Genomic DNA, 16,795 nt, shown 5'->3' with positions numbered 1-16,795 from the left:
AGGCTTGTGCTGTGCATATGGATTTATTTCAGGCAGCAGAGAAGTATAACCAGTCCCAGCAGGCAGATAACCCAGTTCAAGCACCGCGTATTGTCTCCAATGGATACCATGTGGTAGGTTGGTGCCTTCGTTTCCGGGAAGTGTAGAACCATCAACTCGGGATTCGTGCTGTTCCTTTGCGTGGAATTTTGCTTAGCCAAGCATTCTTTAAGCAGTCTCTCCAAGAAATGGATCCTTTTGTACACGCACTCGAAGCCCGTGTGGTAATCGTAGACTGATGTCCCATTTCGAATGAATTTGCCCCATTTATCCACTAGAAACCAATCGAGATTGTTTAGCCGGCTTCTCCCAATTGTAATGAAGAAAACTCGAGAATCGTTTTCCACATGGAAAAAGGCGTACTTGTGGTTTTCGTCCTGATTGTGGTAATGGGGAAGAGTATAATACGTTGAAAGTGTCTTTTTCTTTGACCTTCTTTCGTGTATGCCCCGGCACAAAAACACGAATGTCTTATTCTTGATTGGCCAGCATTGTGGGCTTATTCCCATGTTTACATGAAAAGAAAATGAAGGAAACTATGTTTGTGATAGCAAAACTAGAAAATGTAATACAGTTTAATTAAGATTAACATTAAAAACCAGATAATTATGATTCGCAACTTTCCAACTAAGAGTTTCTTTGTATGTATATATTAAGCTTCCCTAAACAGTGGTAAGTAGTGGTAGTATAGTTTCTAACGGTATATTTAGTGCCAAAATATTTGAATTATCAGTGTGGCCATACTGCGCAACTTTAGTCTACGAAAGAGCTAGCTAGCTTCTATGCGATAGTATCGCCATCATCGCCGAACTGCAAGTTTTTGCACCGTCGAAGAAAAAGTTGTCTAAATATTTCAGTTCGGTGTTGTTACTGCTATAAAATCCAGTAACACATACAAAATGATTAAATCGTGAGAACATATATATCGCAAATTTGCATGTGCATAATGTAAATTTGTTCCGGACAGCAGCTGCGAATGAGAATAGTCCCCCGCCCCCGCGAAAAGAATTGCATTTAAACTCCCTTGTGTTCCCCAATAGCAGCTGTTGGCCTGCCAACCCCCACCACCCACTCTCTTTGTTTTGCCCAATCGGAAATCCCCACCCGGTTATTCGCGTAATCCCGGCTTTAGGAATTAAGAAAATTACCAAAATCGCAATATTTCTGTGTTACACATATAATAGAGGTAAGAATTATTTTGGGGACATTTGTTATCATTGAACAGCTGTTCATAGTTTGCCCACAGCCGAACAGCTGATTTGGCGTTTTCCCCAAATTGAAGTCAATAGTATCGAAACATTCAATATACTTAAAGCTGAATGTTATTCGTAAATTTTAATTTAAGTTAATACAAAATAAACGCATCAGCTTAATATCAGCTTAGACATATCGATATGCTGACATATCGATACAACGCTCATCCCTATTGCGTTGGCTAAAATAAAGAACTGCTGAACTTAATTAGTAATAAGTTGTCATAAGTTATTTAGAGCTTCCGTGGAAACCCCCATCATCCCAGTGCATGGAATCCGATAAAAAGTTTTCACTTTTCACTGCGGCGCTTGTGTTTTCCCCACGTAGCTTTGGAATTTCCTGCTAACGGCGATGAAAAACTTGACGGAAAAGTGGTGCTGACAAAAGAGTGTGTATTTGACAAGCAAAGAAAAAATTTCCGTCTTCAAACTTTATTTTGAGCTTTAAATCGTTTTTACTCGCTCGAGAACTGTGCAAATAATAGCCCCGAATTTCCATTTGGAGTACCTAGAGTACATAGCTGGCAATAGCTTTGGAACCCAAATACTTAACCCACTGCTTGTTTTTGTTTCTGTTTCCGGACAAAAAAAGCAAACTGGTCTCTGTTAGACAGTTGTACCTCCTCATACCCGTAAATTAAACATTTTTTCGTACATATACACAATTTTAGCGCATTTTGGCCTGCATGCGCTGCAACGCACCTTTGCCGTTCTGGTAACGTTGCCCACTAGACGACTGAAATGGATAGCTTGGAGAACGACCAGGAGGAGCTGCACCACCAGCCGAGGGTCACCTTGGCGTACGGCAGTGTGGCCACCAGTTCGGGTGGACAGGAAAACCGTAAGCTGGCCATCATCTGGAACCAGATAGTGCTAATCCTCTTGTGCTTTTGCAGATTCCCAGTATGCGATGTACTATAATCAGCAGAGGGATTCGGAGGGCTACATGCTAATGACGCCCTTCCTGTCCAGTTCGCAGAGCCACAGCCACACCCGTTCGCCGCCCACGTACACCGCCATGGTGGAGCCACGTCGCGAAGAGAGTTCTGGATTTGAGGGCTTGGCCAGGCGGTGTGACAAGTGCAGTTCGCTGGACGGACTCTGCCGCTGCGAATCGATGGTGGCCAGTAGCAGTCGCTATGCGGACTCCACACAGAACCAGTCGCATTCGGAGGCTCAGTTCTTGGAGCAGCCCTCATCCTCCACAGCGGCGATCGCCAATCCGCCCGCTGTTCATTCCATTCCACGACCCAAGCGAAAGAAGACTGAACCCCTGACAATGGAGCCAGAGAGTGACAATGACGGCGACGCGGTGGTTGCGTCCGTCAGCGGCACATGGCCTGCCGGTGCTATAGAAGAGCATGCTATGGACTCTACGGCGGTCGTTTACGAGGTCCCCTCTAGTTCGCTGCAGCTCAGCAACAGCTCCTTCGAAACCGCCCCAAGTGCCGTAAATGCTTACGATGATGTGACATCGAGTGCCTCGGACACGGAGCACGGCCAGTTTGCTCATACGCGTACCACCAACACCACGACGACTACGTCTGCCGTTCAGGCTCACAAGAAGAAGGCCAGCCGCTCCAATAATGCCTCCAACACCTCTTCCAGAGCAGTAGATACGGATGCCACGCCAAGCACGAGTGCCCAATCGAGAAAGCGACAGATGAGTCAATTTTCTTATCGCAAATCAAGGGTTTTGGAGCCGGAAAACGAGAGCAGCGATGATGGCTGGGATTTGCGTGTGCATAATCCCGTTCCACCAATTGAGCCCACAGTAACGATTATCCGTGGTAGCAGGGGGTCCGACGAGGCCGAGATAGGTCATACGGATCACAACTACTATAATAGTCGGTGCGCTGTGGCGGGAGCTCCACCGGATAGTACCTACATTAGGTCAGCCTCCTGCTCCACGGCCACCCATACTACACGTAGCGTGGATTATGGATCTCGCATTGGTCGAAGGTCGGCTGCAACAGGATCACCGTCCACAAGCTCGGATCAAGAACAGGAGCAGCAACAGCGCCAACAACAGGAGGAGATTATTCACGAAGAACGGCGTCATCAGCAGTCACCAGGCCAACCCATGCACAGTATGTACGGTGTTCCCGGCGAGTCTAGAATGTCATGGAGTCGTGCGCGGCCCTCTGACGACTCAGTGCCGCCTAGGAAACATGCGCGCATGGAACTGCCCGGAAGATCGCGTTCCAAACTGTCCTCAACGAATTTTAATTCGTTCTATCCTGGAAGGAGAGGACACCGAACCTTTGCGGAGCAAGGGAACAGTTCTGGGCAACATCATGTGCGGTTTCCACCATCCTCGACGCCGAATTCGAACGGGCCCTGTGTGATTACGTACGTCGGCCGGCCAAGAGATAGTCAGCCCGCCGCGGATCTCAATCTTCCGTCCACATCCACGGGAAGACGTGGCAGCCATGAGACCCGCGCCGATTCCGTAGTCTTGACGGCACCAGACTTGCAGCTGGATGATTGGTCATCGGACGATGATGATGATGACGTAGTATTTGTGCACTCCACTCGTGAGCCCATACTCTCAATCGATTTGACATCCGACGACGATGGCTTGGCCAATGATACGCAACTGCAGAGGGATAGGGATAGGGGCCGTGAAAGAGAACGGGAGCGAGCAAGGGATCGGGAACCATATCGTAATGACACTCAACCCAACCCGGAGGATCCAAATGAGGATAGGAGGACCATGTATGACTGTGCTTACACATTCCCCTATGCTCGCAGGACAGATCGTCGTACAGAAGCGAATAATGAGGGCACCTCTGCATTCGCATTTTATAGTGGCGCTCTAGCTGATCGGGCTGCCATTTCGGACCACAATTACAGCTACGAGCTAGACCAGCTGATGGATCCCGGCCCCGGTAATTTTTACCCGCCCCGCTGCTCCAACATGGATCCACAGCGCTACTTCCTTCCGATAAACGAATCCTCGATGTGGATGCCAGGCCATCCCGCTCCCCCGCCACCTCCGCCCCCGATGCCCCCAATTTTGCTGCCTGACAACTCTTCCACTGAGGCATACTTACGTCATCAGCAAAGAAATCTTACATCCACTCCAAGCAGCTCGTCCAGCGAGCAGACATCAACGCAGCAATCCCGCCACAGGCGAAGTAGCCCGGCGAACGTGTATCATCGTTACCATCCGTACTATTATGCGATAACAACGCTGCCAACTGTGGTGGAGTCGGACTACCCGCCGAGTCTCCAGCCTCACCCTCACCCTCATCCTCATTTTCAGCCCAGTCAAGGCGGAAGCAGTCGCAGTTCTTTGAGTGGAGCTTTGAATGCGGCTGCAGTGGCAGCCACAGCGGCGGCGGTACAGGCACAAACTTTTAGTGATTTGCTATCACAGGCCCATAATGAGGGACGTGCTGCGGCCCTGGAAGGCAACCGGACACCTCCACATACAATGGTGCATGCGCAACACCAGCAGCGGCAATCCATTAATCCGCCAGCGCCAGGAGTGGCATCAAATGCAAACCTGGCGGCAGCTGTTTCTCCACCACCGCCGCTTGAAATGTATTCCGGACGGAGCACCATTCCGCACTGCGGATCTCCGCCGTTCAGTGTTCGACGCTCCGAAGCTGCGTATAGCAATAGACAGCACTATCAGCCGCAGCCGCATCAAGGTCACCAGGCACCGCAGAACCAGATGCACGCCCACATTCATCCCCCTCACCGGGCCAGCGCCATAGTGGCCACCTCGCTGACGCCGGCTCCACCGTATCCGGTCCATCAAAATCTGTGGTACCGCCAGCAAAGCATGCAGGAGATGCACCGTCGCCACATGACGCCCACACCTATCGATCTTTCTTCGAATGCTCCGCTATTAACGAGCACGCTGCGAAACGGGTACCTGCATAGCATCTGCAGTTGTGTTCATGCTCGGAACGGTCCCGTATCAAGCCTGGATCCCGCTTACTATCCGCCGTACGACGCTGCACCGGCAGCTGCTGCTCCTCCACCATCTCCTCAACAACAGTCGCCTGCTACATCCGGTTCTGGCAATAGTAGCGTGGCAGCACAAGCGAGTATGCGACATCTGCAGCTTCAGCCCCAACAGCAGCCGCAGGCTCAGCAATCGCCACCAGTAATGCAGCATATGCAGCGCCAGCGGGCCATACACCACCACATGTTCCATCACCACTACTCACCACTGCATCTGGAGATTGGGCTGGCCCCCCTATCTCTGGGCTCCCGTATCCTTATCGCACCATCACGTCCAAACCGGGGAGCTACTTTGGTAAGGCCGTATAGAAATCAAAGTCATACCTATTTATATTAATTAGTTTTTACGTTTATTTCAGGAAACTATTGAGCGGAATACCTTGCCTCACAAATATCGACGCGTCCGAAGACCCAGTGAGACCGATGAGGATGCCGAGAAGTGCGCCATTTGCTTAAACCTCTTTGAGATAGAGAACGAAGTTCGGTAAGTTCAATGTGGACGTTACCTTATAAAGTTCTCTAATTATATTAAATAACAATTGCAGCCGCCTGCCGTGCATGCATCTATTTCACACGGATTGCGTGGATCAGTGGCTAGTCACCAACAAGCACTGCCCCATTTGTCGCGTCGACATCGAAACACACATGCCCAACGACGCTCTTCCCCCCAGCTCCAGCGGAGTCCCAGATGCCGCCAATTCCGCCGCATTATGACATTGTGTGCACGGCATCTTTATGTAAATCCCTCAGACTGAGTTTGTTCTCGGCATGCATCGATACAAGAACAAAGAATGAAATATTCGTAAAAACCCCTATATACATACCTTAAAATGTTTAACCCACCGCAACGTATGTAAAAGGCAGTTGCCACAGCTTGCTGCCGTGTTGCGCTGAAAGATATCAAAAAGCTAAATTTGTTTGGCTCAATTTCTATGTCTAAGTATATTAAGTGATTCGGCAAATAATTTCCTATACATATGTACAAATTGTCTACGTTTTGTGAAACAAAATTCTTGTGATAAGAATTTCATAAATATGCGTATATTGTTATAGTATAGAATTCCCACGACGGGCGTATATGATAACTTTGACCCCAGCTTGTTGTTATATTTTTAATGATCACACAAAATAATATAACATCGGACCCTAAACTTAACCGATTAGAAATCGATTTGGCAATTTGCATTTTTCTTGAGTAATTATTTGAAGGACTTAAAATCTGGACGATTTCCTCTCATTATTTAACAAATTTTGTTATGTTTTGATTAGTCACAAAAATGTAGAGAATAATCTTTTATTCTATTACCAAAGACCCTAGAATAATTCTATTCTATTCTAGTGTCTTTGCTATTACCAAATTATATATAGTACATCTATTTAATTTAATAGATTACGGATTATTGCTCAATATCTCATAACGTGCCATATATAAGTGAATTGATTCGATGCAATTTTTTAAATCTTGAGCTAACATATTTTAAAAAGGTTGGTTTTATATTATAGAAAGTTTCCTAAAACTTTTAAAAATTGGCTGTCTAAGACGGCAGAAATCAATAAATAATCCAATAAACGTCTGTTGATTTTTATTCCACCGATAAAAATACGATACACCTTTATTTCTGTTTGGGGTTTACATATTTTATTTTAAATCAGTTCTATTATCAATAACATTTCATTGTGAAACTTTGTGTAAAATCTTCGTCCAACATATTAGGGATTGGGGTAGCTACTACGTTTTGACGGTTTCAAAGAGGTTCTATCTTGATGGGTCAATTCATTCATTTACTATTAATAAATCTGTGAATATACACTACTGCATAAAAGTCATTAGATTAAGCATTGCATTAATTCATGTAAACAGAAGTGTTTGTAGAATCGCCTCACATTGACCCACCAACTATAAATCATTGCTAGCAAATATATCGTTCTAGGCCATATTACTGGGTCCAGCGCCCGGATCATCATCACCATCCGCGTTCTCTTTGGTCAAGTCGGAAAAAAAGTCAGATGCATTGCTGCATTTTGAGGAGGGCAGATTGTGACGCTGCTCCTTGTAGGCATTGTGTTTCTCATTGTACTTGATATCTCCAAAGTCCTCGAAATACTTTACATTCCAGAATCGCACGTCGTTGTTGTGCGAGGATGATGCGATGAGCTCACCGCTGGCATTCACGTCTAACGATTCGATGGGCATGTTATGCTGTCCCACAACGCCGAGATTACGATACGGAGCGATGTGACAAGCTCGAATGTTTCCATCCTCTCCGGCGACGCAAGCAATCCGGTCTGTGATGGGGATCATTAGACTAATGGGGCTCTTGATGCCCGGATACATGTCGCAGTGGTACCCAAATTGGCCCCAGTTGTAGGTGTACAAGCGACCCTTGGAGGTACCAACCACCAGCTTGGAGTCACCGCGGTAGACCCCCATGCAGTTCAGCTCCTCCTCGTACGGCTCCGATTGCACGTACATCTTCCGTGCGGATATATTAAATGTAGTCAGGTAGCCATCGGCACTGGTGGCCAGCAGAAGCTTGCTTTGCTCGTTAGTCGTCAGCTGGGTGATCTGATCTTCCAGTTCTTTTAGCTCGAAGATGGCGTTCTTGGTGCGCAAATCCCACAGCTTGACCGTACCGGCATCATCGCCCGAGGCAAAGAGATTTTCATTCAGAACGTGCAGCGTGTTGATGGCATCATCGTGGGCCGTCTCGTATAGCTTTTTTAGTTTCTCCGTTTCCATATCGGTGACCATCACGCACTTGTCTTTGGAGCAGGTGAGCAGGAAGCGCCCATCCTCTGTGAACTCCACATCGCGGCATGCTTTGGAATGAACCTCAATAGTGCGCAGCAGCTTGTTAGCCTCGTTGTCATACTCGTACAAATGTACATCCCCGATTATTGTGGCCAAGGCGATGATGTCGCGATCCGGATGAAAGCAGATATCTGTTATAAAGTCTTCCAGCTTAATCTCTGGAGGGGAACTGCGTGGCTTCTTTATGGCTGCTATCATGGCACGTACAGTCTCGTCTGTTTCGTCGTCCTCGTCCAAGTCGAAGGTGGCTTCTGGTTGCTTGTTGCTGCCCGATGGATTATCGTCATCCTTGCGTTTCTTTGCACTCGTTGCTCCTCCGGCGGTGACACCACCCGCCTCGTCGAGCATTGAATCATCTGAATCGGAGTCCGCTGCATTTGGATCGAAACTGTCATCGCTGCTGCTACTATCGTTGCCTTCGTAACTAATGTCGCCATCGTTATCCGGCACTGGAGCACCCATGTCTACCAGGTCATATTCGTCGTTGTCGCTGTCCGACTCGTTCAGCACCTCCTGTTCGATTTCCGCTATTACTCCCACCACCATGTCCTCGTCCAGATCATCTAGTTCGTCTTCGTCGGAGGGGGTTTTAAAGTTGTTATGTCTGCGAAACGTATGTTCGGAACATGTTTAGGATTCCAATCCATTGACCCAATGCGGTGCGTAATAAACTACTCACGTGTGCATAATATTGCAAGTCCAAGCTCCGAAAATATCCGCTTTTATTTACCACGTTTGGATATTGTTTGGATACCACGAGAACAAGAAGAAGCAGAAAGCATGTAGCCACTCAGCTGTTCGATATGGTTGGCCAAATAACTAGTTCTTAGCTAAATTCGCTTTTAAATGTTTTCCTCTGATACACAACAATATATCAATTTACACTTTATATTTTCAATACAAGTCATGCGATGCGCTTTCATCGCTTTACAATTTTTTTTCTTTTAATGATCTTTTAAAATATTATCGGATTAAATATGGTATATTTGAGTAGGTTACTCTGATGTTTCAGCTATATGTGAAGGGTGGACCGACGGTCACACTAATTCCTATTCGCATTGTTTCCATTGGCATATTGCGCGGGTTTTTAGTCCGAAAGTGTATAAAATTGTATTGCTTACTTATTTGTTAACTAGTTGTATGCAAATTAAAGCGCTGACATCTGTTTAAATCGCTGGTCGTGATGTCCAAGAAGCCTGTCGCGCAAAGAAAACAGCTCACACTTAGCAGCTTCATTGGCCTGGATGGCAATTCCCAGAGTCAACCTAAGAGCAGAGGTATTTGGAGCATTTTGACCAAATTAGGGATGTTAATAGTTGCATTTCAGCCGCAAGTGTCAGAAGCAAGCCCCCCGCAGTCTACAATCCCATCTTTCTGGACGCGTCCTCATCCGACGATGAAACTACGGAGATATCCAGTCAATCCAACAATGGCACTATTGCTACGAAGAAGTCCAGCAGAGATCCTAGAACCGCAAAGCTCAAAAAACACACATACCTCGATCTGTCAGTGTCCCCACTAGCTAAACTTTCTGCCAAGAAATATGCCAGAGATTCGCCCAAAAAGCCCACATCCCTCGATCTGTCAGTGTCCCCACTAGCTGAACTTCTTGCCAAAAAATCTGACAGAGATTCGCCCAAAAAGCCAGTACAGAATGAGAATAGTTACACCTATCGGGGATTGTCGGAATCTCCTGTTGAAAATAAATCAATTGGCGATACACTAAGGAAACCACCTCAAAAAGAGAGGAAAACATCAATAGTTTGGCTTTCGGATTCTCCGGAAAAGAAAGTGACGCAAAATGAGAGGAAGATCCTAGACTCTCCACTCCAAAGGTTCTCCTTCGAGGACTTTCCAAACAAAGAAAATGGAAATAGACATCACCTACTCACACTGCCTGATTCGCCGCCCCCTCCGCAGCCTGTCAAGAAACCGGAGAAAACTATGTGGCAAAATGAAACAAAAACGATTCAGGATAAGGACTCCCCTGCAAACCCATTAGTTAGCAACAATCTGGCCTCCATTTCGACTCTGCTTGACTCATCGCGGGCTCCTAATACATATAAAGGCAGTAGTCGTAATCTTTTTGAGGATTCTCCAGAGAAAAGTGGCAGCGGGGAGCAAGGCTATAAACTGGGTTCAGCGAAAGAAAATGAAATCCCGACAAAGCCTGCGACCGCTTCTCTGGAAAGAAATAGCGTCACCTCCTCTCCATCACCAGCGGCACCATTGAAGCCCAGATACAGTGTGGCTTTTGACAATTCTCTGGCTGATTACTTAAAGGACTTGGCCCAAAACGACAACTTCAGCATCGATCCCAATAAACAGAATACTGAGACACTGAAGAGCACGCTTGGATTCTTTCGCAACACTTATGTGGAGCTAATGGAAAAATATTGCTCTCTGATTGACCAGATTCCCGCCATGCACTTCAATGAAATAGCAGGCTTTCAGCCGAATACGTTTCTCAAGCTCAAAGTAATGCGACAAAAATTTAAAGCGCGGACACAGCTTGTCCAAAACAGTTTAGATAAGAAAGAAAGTCAGCTAAAAGCGGAACAGGAAGCCCTTGAGAAGGAGGAAATAGAAATGCAGGCGGAACAGGCTCAGCAGACTGTTTTATCATCATCTTCACCAGAGAAAAGTCGCCCGATAATGCCCCTGCCAAAAGTTCAAGAAATCAAGGATGAAAAAATACCCAATCGGAATCAGCTTATACACGACCTTTGCGGAGAGCCAGACAATTTCTCTCCACCCAGCTCGCCGCGCGATACGCAACTTATTCCGAAACGCCAGCAGCTCATCAACGACCTTTGCGGGGAGCCGGATGACTTCTCACCACCGAGCAAACAAAATGATCCGCACCTGCTGCGAAAGTGCGAAGAACTTGTCCATGACCTTTGCGAGGAACCGGACGACTACTTAGCACAGAGCATGATGCTAGACGGCGACTTGGAGGAGGAACAACTGAACGGACCCACGCAGGGGACGACAACCAGCGGAATGGATGATGACGAAGATGACTTGGAGGGATTGCTGGCGGAAATCGAGGACGAGCATCAGAAGATGCAGGGCCGCAGGTCAGAGTTCAATGGTTACAGCTATAAGGAGTTGGAAGCTGTCAAAGTAAAGGAGAAGCACAAGGAGACCCCGATAAATATTTCCTTGGATGATGATGGATTTCCCGAGTACGATGAGGCTATGTTTGAACAAATGCATTCCCAGGCTGCTGCCAATAAAAGCAGAGTGAGCAGTGCCGGCCCAAGCACCAGTAAGAGCGTTGTGCCTACCAAGCAAACCAGTGCCCTGCACTCCCAAAAGCTGTCAGGGAATTTCCATGCGAACGTGCACAATGACGGCATCACCGGGGAGTTCGATGGTCAAAAGTTTGAGCACTCCACCCGCCTCATGCACGGACTGAGCTACAGCTTTGGTCTAAAAAGTTTCCGTCCCAATCAGCTGCAGGTGATCAACGCCACGCTTCTGGGCAATGACTGCTTCGTCCTGATGCCAACTGGTGGAGGAAAGTCGTTGTGCTATCAGCTGCCTGCCATTCTGACCGAGGGAGTGACCATTGTTATCAGTCCGCTGAAGTCGCTGATCTTTGATCAAATCAATAAACTGGCTTCCCTAGATGTGAGTTTGAGAACCACTATATCAAATAACTATGATTTATTGTCCTTAATTACTTTTTAACAGATCTGTGCAAAGAGTCTGAGCGGAGAACAAAAAATGGCCGATGTCATGGCCATCTACAGGGATTTGGAGTCTCAGCCACCTATGGTCAAATTGCTCTACGTGACACCTGAGAAAATTAGCAGTTCTGCTCGCTTCCAGGACACTCTGGACACGCTTAATTCCAACAACTATATAAGTAGATTCGTTATAGACGAGGCCCATTGCGTTTCCCAGTGGGGTCATGACTTTAGACCGGACTACAAAAAGCTTGGAGTACTAAAGAAGCGTTTTCCAAATGTGCCTACTATTGCGTTAACAGCTACAGCCACGCCCCGCGTCCGCTTGGATATTCTGGCCCAACTAAATCTGAAGAACTGCAAGTGGTTCCTCTCCAGTTTTAATCGCAGCAACCTACGGTACAGGGTACTGCCCAAAAAGGGCGTCTCGACGTTGGACGACATTAGCAGGTACATCCGCAGCAAACCGCAGCACTTCAGTGGCATAATCTACTGCCTGTCGCGCAAGGAGTGCGATGAGACGTCAAAGAAAATGTGCAAGGATGGCGTCCGGGCGGTATCCTATCATGCTGGTCTCACGGACACTGACCGTGAGAGTCGGCAAAAGGATTGGCTGACCGGAAAGATGAGGGTAATCTGTGCCACCGTCGCCTTCGGCATGGGCATCGACAAGCCAGATGTCCGATTTGTTTTGCACTACTCACTGCCCAAGTCCATTGAGGGTTATTACCAAGAGGCAGGTCGCGCGGGCCGAGACGGTGACGTGGCTGATTGCATCTTGTACTACAACTATTCGGACATGCTCAGAATCAAGAAAATGCTGGACTGTAAGTGGTCAAGATATTCATTTTGTTTGTTAATTTAATTGCATTCCCATTTCAGCCGACAAAGCTCTTCAGTACAATGTGAAGAAGATACATGTAGACAATTTATATCGCATTGTTGGGTACTGTGAAAATCTCACAGATTGCCGACGTGCCCAGCAGTTGGACTATTTTGGGGAGCACTTTACCAGCGAACAATGTCTGGAGAATAGAGAGACAGCTTGCGATAATTGCATTAACAAACGAGCCTATAAGGCGGTAGATGCATTGGAGCATGCTCGTAAGGCTGCACGAGCAGTCAAGGATCTGTGCAGCGGTAGATCCCGTTTCACACTATTGCATATTGCCGACGTACTGAAAGGTTCGAAGATCAAGAAAATCATTGACTTTAACCATCACAAAACGCCACACCATGGCGTCCTGAAAGACTGGGACAAGAACGATGTACACAGGCTGCTGCGCAAAATGGTCATCGATGGTTTCCTTAGGGAAGACCTTATATTTACGAACGATTTTCCACAGGCCTATTTGTATCTGGGCAACAACATCAGTAAACTAATGGAGGGCACGCCCAACTTCGAGTTTGCAGTGACCAAAAATGCCAAGGAAGCCAAGGCGGCAGTTGGCAGCGTTTCCGATGGTGCAACGAGCAGTACCGCTGATGGACAGTCGGGAATGCGGGAGATTCACGAGCGTTGCTATACAGATCTATTGGATCTATGTCGAACCATTGCCAGCCAGCGAAACGTTACCATGGCTAGTATCATGAACATTCAGGCCCTGAAGAGCATGGCCGAAACACTACCAATCACCGAGAAGGACATGTGCAGCATTCCGCACGTGACCAAGGCGAACTTTGATAAATACGGCGCCAAGCTGCTCGAAATCACTAGCAACTATGCATCGGAGAAGCTGCTGATGCAAGCCGTCCTGGACGAAGAGGAGGAACAGGCGGCCGCCAAGCAGAGGCCCAGTACATCCGGCTGGAATAACGAAAGCGTGGACTGGGACATGGCGGTTGCCTCACAGGGCAATGCAAACACGAGCGGTGCCAGCGGTTTCAACTCGTTTAGAGCGGGCAAAAGAAAAAAGATATACAAGTCAGGGGCCAGCAAGAGGTACAAAACGAGTACTACATCGCCAGCGGCCAGGAAGACAACATCAGCCAGGGGTCGCGGTGGTAGGGCTGGCGCCAAACGAGCGGAGAGTTCAGCTTCGTCAGCGTCGGGCTGGAAGTCCAAGAAAACAGGGAATAGCTTTGGCTTCGATTTAATGCCACTGCCAGGATCAAAATAATTTAATATGCTTTGACGTTTTGCCTAAGAAACTACAGTTTTTGGATGTTATAGCGTATGAATGTAACATAAGCTAAAAGATTTTTGAAATAAGTTGTTAAAAAATTTCAAATTTCTGTATGAGCAATGTGCTCAGTTTATTAATGTTTGTCCGCTTATGTTCCTTATTGTAAATTAACACCTTAAATTTCAGTTAATAGAATTAAGTACTTATCACTAAAAATTTTTACATAAACTTTCATTTCGTTAAACAATAATAGCACTATAGATGCAACCCCCGCAAAAAAACAAAAACAATCAGATGCAGCTGTGGTCAACACTGTACACTGGTGTAATCTAAGCCTTTCATTAGTACTCAGAACCATCCATTATCATCTATGTCTTGGCGGCTTGTCGCACCTTATCCTCAAATTCGTAGGCACCCATAGACCAGATCAGGTTGGCGTCCGTCTCCACCTGGACGAACTCGGTCGCATAGGTGTTTGAGGTGCTTACCATACCACCAAACTCCAGCTGTGCATGATCTAGAAATGAAAGCATTACTGACAGATTCGTGAAATCAGTATTATTTTGGTGTACGAACATAGGTTCCATTTGAGTCCCGTGGTAGTGACATTGTGGGCCGACGATCCCACGGGCATCAGAGAGCACCATCGCTGGCTGGTGACCAGGTCGACGGGCACCTGTATCGTGTGCTTTCCCGGCCGCAATAACCACGTCACCGAATCCCCGCTCAACAGGAAGACATTGCAGTTATCCTTTTGCGATTTGTACAGCGTGTTTAGGTTGGCCATGACCTGGTCCAAGCGACCGGAAGTGTCATGAAACACCACCACATCCTGGATTTTACGCTGCGTCATTACGGGTTGCAGTACGGCCATGGCCTTCGTGAAATCTGTTGCATCCTGGTCGGGTGTGTGGACTTTCGGCGTGGTCTTGAAGAAATCGACCGTTTCCTCAGTGATCGAGTCAAAGTCACCCGTTATCACATCGAGCGGTTCAAGTGGTGTCGTGGGCGCGGAGCCATTGGCCTTCTTTGACATTGCCTGAGCCACGACAAAGTCACGCCAGTGGTTGGAGCCTCCATCGACAGCACACCGAACGGCGGCTAAAAGAGACCGCAAGATGTTAGCTGGCTAAGATTGGTTTTATAACAGATCCAGACCTACCGTTTTTCCATAGCAGTTTCACCACGTGCGCCGGCACTTGAATCTGCCGATTGAGCACCACGCAAACGTGTCCATGGTCGCCCAGCTTAAAGTTCTCGTTGATCAGGTTGCCCGGCGTCCATTTGTACTCTTTGGGCGGTATTGTGTGGTCCATTTGCTGCCGAAATCCGATTGTTGTTTTTGTGCAAAGGAAGCGGTGGGTGGCGGAATGGGTGGTGCGTTGGTGCGCCGGCCTGCCAACTCGCGTGATTCGGATCAAACCGAATCCGTGGCGAGAGCGGCGCATCCAATTTAAGGCGGACCCTGGAGCGCCTGCCGCCGTCATTGTGCAGCCGCCCGTCCCATATAATTTAACCAAAATCATATATTATTGAAAGAATACGCCCGGACAGTCCGCTAGTACGAAGCTCTCACTTTGAATATTTTTAAAAATTGTTCGTTTAAACTGGGGCCTCTGGTCACACCATTCGTCCGTTAGCGATGTGGCGGGAATTTTAAACAAACCTGCTACCACGAATACTATAATACTACTATTTAAAGTCTCTAAACTGAAACTTAGCTTGCATAGCGAATATATTATCGTAGACTGAATAAAGCAGTTGATATATTTATATTCTAAAGTACTTAACTTTGCTTGCAAATAGATCGAATTCCTGTATTCAATTGGCAACTATTTAAGCCAATTATTTTGACCGCAGCAAGCTTACATTTGAATTGAATGCCCACATTCTGGAGCATGCAGCTTCGACCAAATACTTATTTTTCATTCAATAGACAAGTTAATCCTTCGGTAAACTTCTGTGGCTTAGGTTAATGAAGCCGCCGTCCGGTTTGATGAACAGCGGAAACAAAAAGATGGCCAGGGGAAAGAGACGGCTGGTCAGCAGACTTATCGGGGGGCGGCATAGTCGCAGTCGCACCACAATACTTTTGTGCTTGAACCTCCGATGGCAGCTGTATCAATATTGTTACAGTTCATTTTGTTTGACCTACACAAATAAAGGCATTTATACGGATCCTGTGGCCAGACCATGAACACATCCTCGCCAGCACCCCTGGCCATGGCCTTTGGTCTGCCCCTTTTCTGGATTCAGATTGACAGTGGGCGACGTTCCATGAACGCCCATTGTTGGACATCCAGTTGCGAACGGGTGAAGTTGAATGGCTTTACATGCCACGTCTGAAATGCATTGTCCAAGTCGCATTGTTGAGCCGAACTATTTTATTTCGGTTCCGTATCCAACTCTTAAAGCTATGCTGTATAAATAGGTAGTATTTCCTGAAGTAGTACCACATTAAACTTTCCCAAGCCTTTAAAGTAAAGCAATTCCAATGTTCTATGTAATTTATGTATAGACGAGGCACATTATTAACAAATAAATTTTTATACATTTTTTCGCCGTATTCTTCAATATTTCCATTTTAGACTGCACACATTGCTCCACTTATTTGGTAATTTTCTTGCAAGTAAAAAGAAATTTAACGTTTGTCGCGGAATCCTAGGAAAGTTGCTCCACCCCAAAAGCAGCCATAAATAAATAAAATTACACTTGTACACGCGTGCCTTTGGCATATTCGTTTGTCTTTATACGACTTTCAAACGAATTACTTGCGTTAGCCATGTGACTTTCATACCCTATCTGTGTGGGTAGCCCCAAGTCTACGACTCAAGTGCACTCTTGGCCCTGGTCCGAAGTATCACATATTCGGCTTAAAGCGTTCCAATTGCG

General features: G+C 46.9%; 5 protein-coding genes across 9 annotated transcripts; 2 read left to right on the top strand and 3 right to left on the bottom strand.

Annotated features, from left to right (window-relative positions):
- Positions 1–6: 6 nt before the first annotated feature.
- CG43062 (uncharacterized protein) lies at positions 7–590 on the bottom strand. The gene has a single exon (NM_001260128.2). The coding sequence runs from the start codon at positions 546–548 to the stop codon at positions 24–26; it is 525 nt and encodes a 174-aa protein (NP_001247057.1). The 5' UTR covers positions 549–590; the 3' UTR covers positions 7–23.
- Positions 591–893: 303 nt separating this feature from the next.
- Positions 894–6,694, top strand: CG6923 (uncharacterized protein). Of its 4 annotated transcripts, none has more exons than NM_001260127.1 (5): positions 894–1,225; positions 1,964–2,133; positions 2,189–5,565; positions 5,630–5,754; positions 5,816–6,440. In NM_001260127.1, the coding sequence occupies exons 2-5, from the start codon at positions 2,034–2,036 to the stop codon at positions 5,982–5,984; spliced, it is 3,771 nt and encodes a 1,256-aa protein (NP_001247056.1). In that variant the 5' UTR covers positions 894–1,225; positions 1,964–2,033; the 3' UTR covers positions 5,985–6,440. The 4 variants fall into 4 exon arrangements, with proteins under 4 accessions (NP_001247056.1, NP_650112.1, NP_001262484.1 ...); NM_141855.4 differs by lacking the exon at positions 894–1,225 and adding an exon at positions 1,435–1,681 and having other exon boundaries at positions 5,816–6,694; NM_001275555.2 differs by lacking the exon at positions 894–1,225 and adding an exon at positions 1,435–1,681.
- A 201-nt stretch (positions 6,695–6,895) lies between these two features.
- On the bottom strand, positions 6,896–9,033 carry CG14722 (uncharacterized protein). The gene is made up of 2 exons (NM_141854.4): positions 8,762–9,033; positions 6,896–8,686 (listed from the first exon to the last, which is right to left on the bottom strand). The coding sequence occupies exons 1-2, from the start codon at positions 8,767–8,769 to the stop codon at positions 7,198–7,200; spliced, it is 1,497 nt and encodes a 498-aa protein (NP_650111.3). The 5' UTR covers positions 8,770–9,033; the 3' UTR covers positions 6,896–7,197.
- Positions 9,034–9,139: 106 nt separating this feature from the next.
- On the top strand, positions 9,140–14,113 carry Blm (Bloom syndrome helicase). The gene is made up of 4 exons (NM_079595.3): positions 9,140–9,359; positions 9,410–11,718; positions 11,782–12,604; positions 12,660–14,113. Exons 1-4 carry the CDS (start codon positions 9,266–9,268, stop codon positions 13,895–13,897), a joined length of 4,464 nt encoding a protein of 1,487 aa, NP_524319.2. The 5' UTR covers positions 9,140–9,265; the 3' UTR covers positions 13,898–14,113.
- On the bottom strand, positions 14,046–15,476 carry CG14721 (uncharacterized protein). 2 transcript variants are annotated; one of them, NM_001275554.1, is made up of 3 exons: positions 15,066–15,307; positions 14,480–15,004; positions 14,046–14,420 (listed from the first exon to the last, which is right to left on the bottom strand). In NM_001275554.1, the coding sequence occupies exons 1-3, from the start codon at positions 15,217–15,219 to the stop codon at positions 14,272–14,274; spliced, it is 828 nt and encodes a 275-aa protein (NP_001262483.1). In that variant the 5' UTR covers positions 15,220–15,307; the 3' UTR covers positions 14,046–14,271. The 2 variants fall into 2 exon arrangements, with proteins under 2 accessions (NP_001262483.1, NP_650110.3); NM_141853.3 differs by having other exon boundaries at positions 14,109–14,420; positions 15,066–15,476.
- Positions 15,477–16,795: the final 1,319 nt, after the last annotated feature.

Source organism: Drosophila melanogaster, chromosome 3R (assembly GCF_000001215.4).
Source record: "Drosophila melanogaster chromosome 3R".
In the NCBI taxonomy this organism is placed as follows: domain Eukaryota; kingdom Metazoa; phylum Arthropoda; class Insecta; order Diptera; family Drosophilidae; genus Drosophila; species Drosophila melanogaster.
Note: the sequence above shows the minus strand (reverse complement) of the source record. Positions and strands in the feature narration are given on the sequence as shown.

Bases quoted from the DNA above. Each gene is read 5' to 3' on its own strand.
- CG43062 (NM_001260128.2), bottom strand. From the start codon at position 548: ATGGGAATAAGCCCACAATGCTGGCCAATCAAGAATAAGACATTCGTG.
- CG6923 (NM_141855.4), top strand. From the start codon at position 2,034: ATGGATAGCTTGGAGAACGACCAGGAGGAGCTGCACCACCAGCCGAGG. The intron at 5,566-5,629 runs GTAAGGCCGTAT...CGTTTATTTCAG, and splicing joins CAAACCGGGGAGCTACTTTG to GAAACTATTGAGCGGAATAC. The intron at 5,755-5,815 runs GTAAGTTCAATG...TAACAATTGCAG, and splicing joins GAGATAGAGAACGAAGTTCG to CCGCCTGCCGTGCATGCATC.
- CG14721 (NM_141853.3), bottom strand. From the start codon at position 15,429: ATGATTTTGGTTAAATTATATGGGACGGGCGGCTGCACAATGACGGCG. The intron at 15,005-15,065 runs GTAGGTCTGGAT...GGTCTCTTTTAG, and splicing joins GAAACTGCTATGGAAAAACG to CCGCCGTTCGGTGTGCTGTC. The intron at 14,421-14,479 runs GTTCGTACACCA...TTTCATTTCTAG, and splicing joins GGGACTCAAATGGAACCTAT to ATCATGCACAGCTGGAGTTT.
- Blm (NM_079595.3), top strand. From the start codon at position 9,266: ATGTCCAAGAAGCCTGTCGCGCAAAGAAAACAGCTCACACTTAGCAGC. The intron at 9,360-9,409 runs GTATTTGGAGCA...GTTGCATTTCAG, and splicing joins GAGTCAACCTAAGAGCAGAG to CCGCAAGTGTCAGAAGCAAG. The intron at 12,605-12,659 runs GTAAGTGGTCAA...TTCCCATTTCAG, and splicing joins AATCAAGAAAATGCTGGACT to CCGACAAAGCTCTTCAGTAC.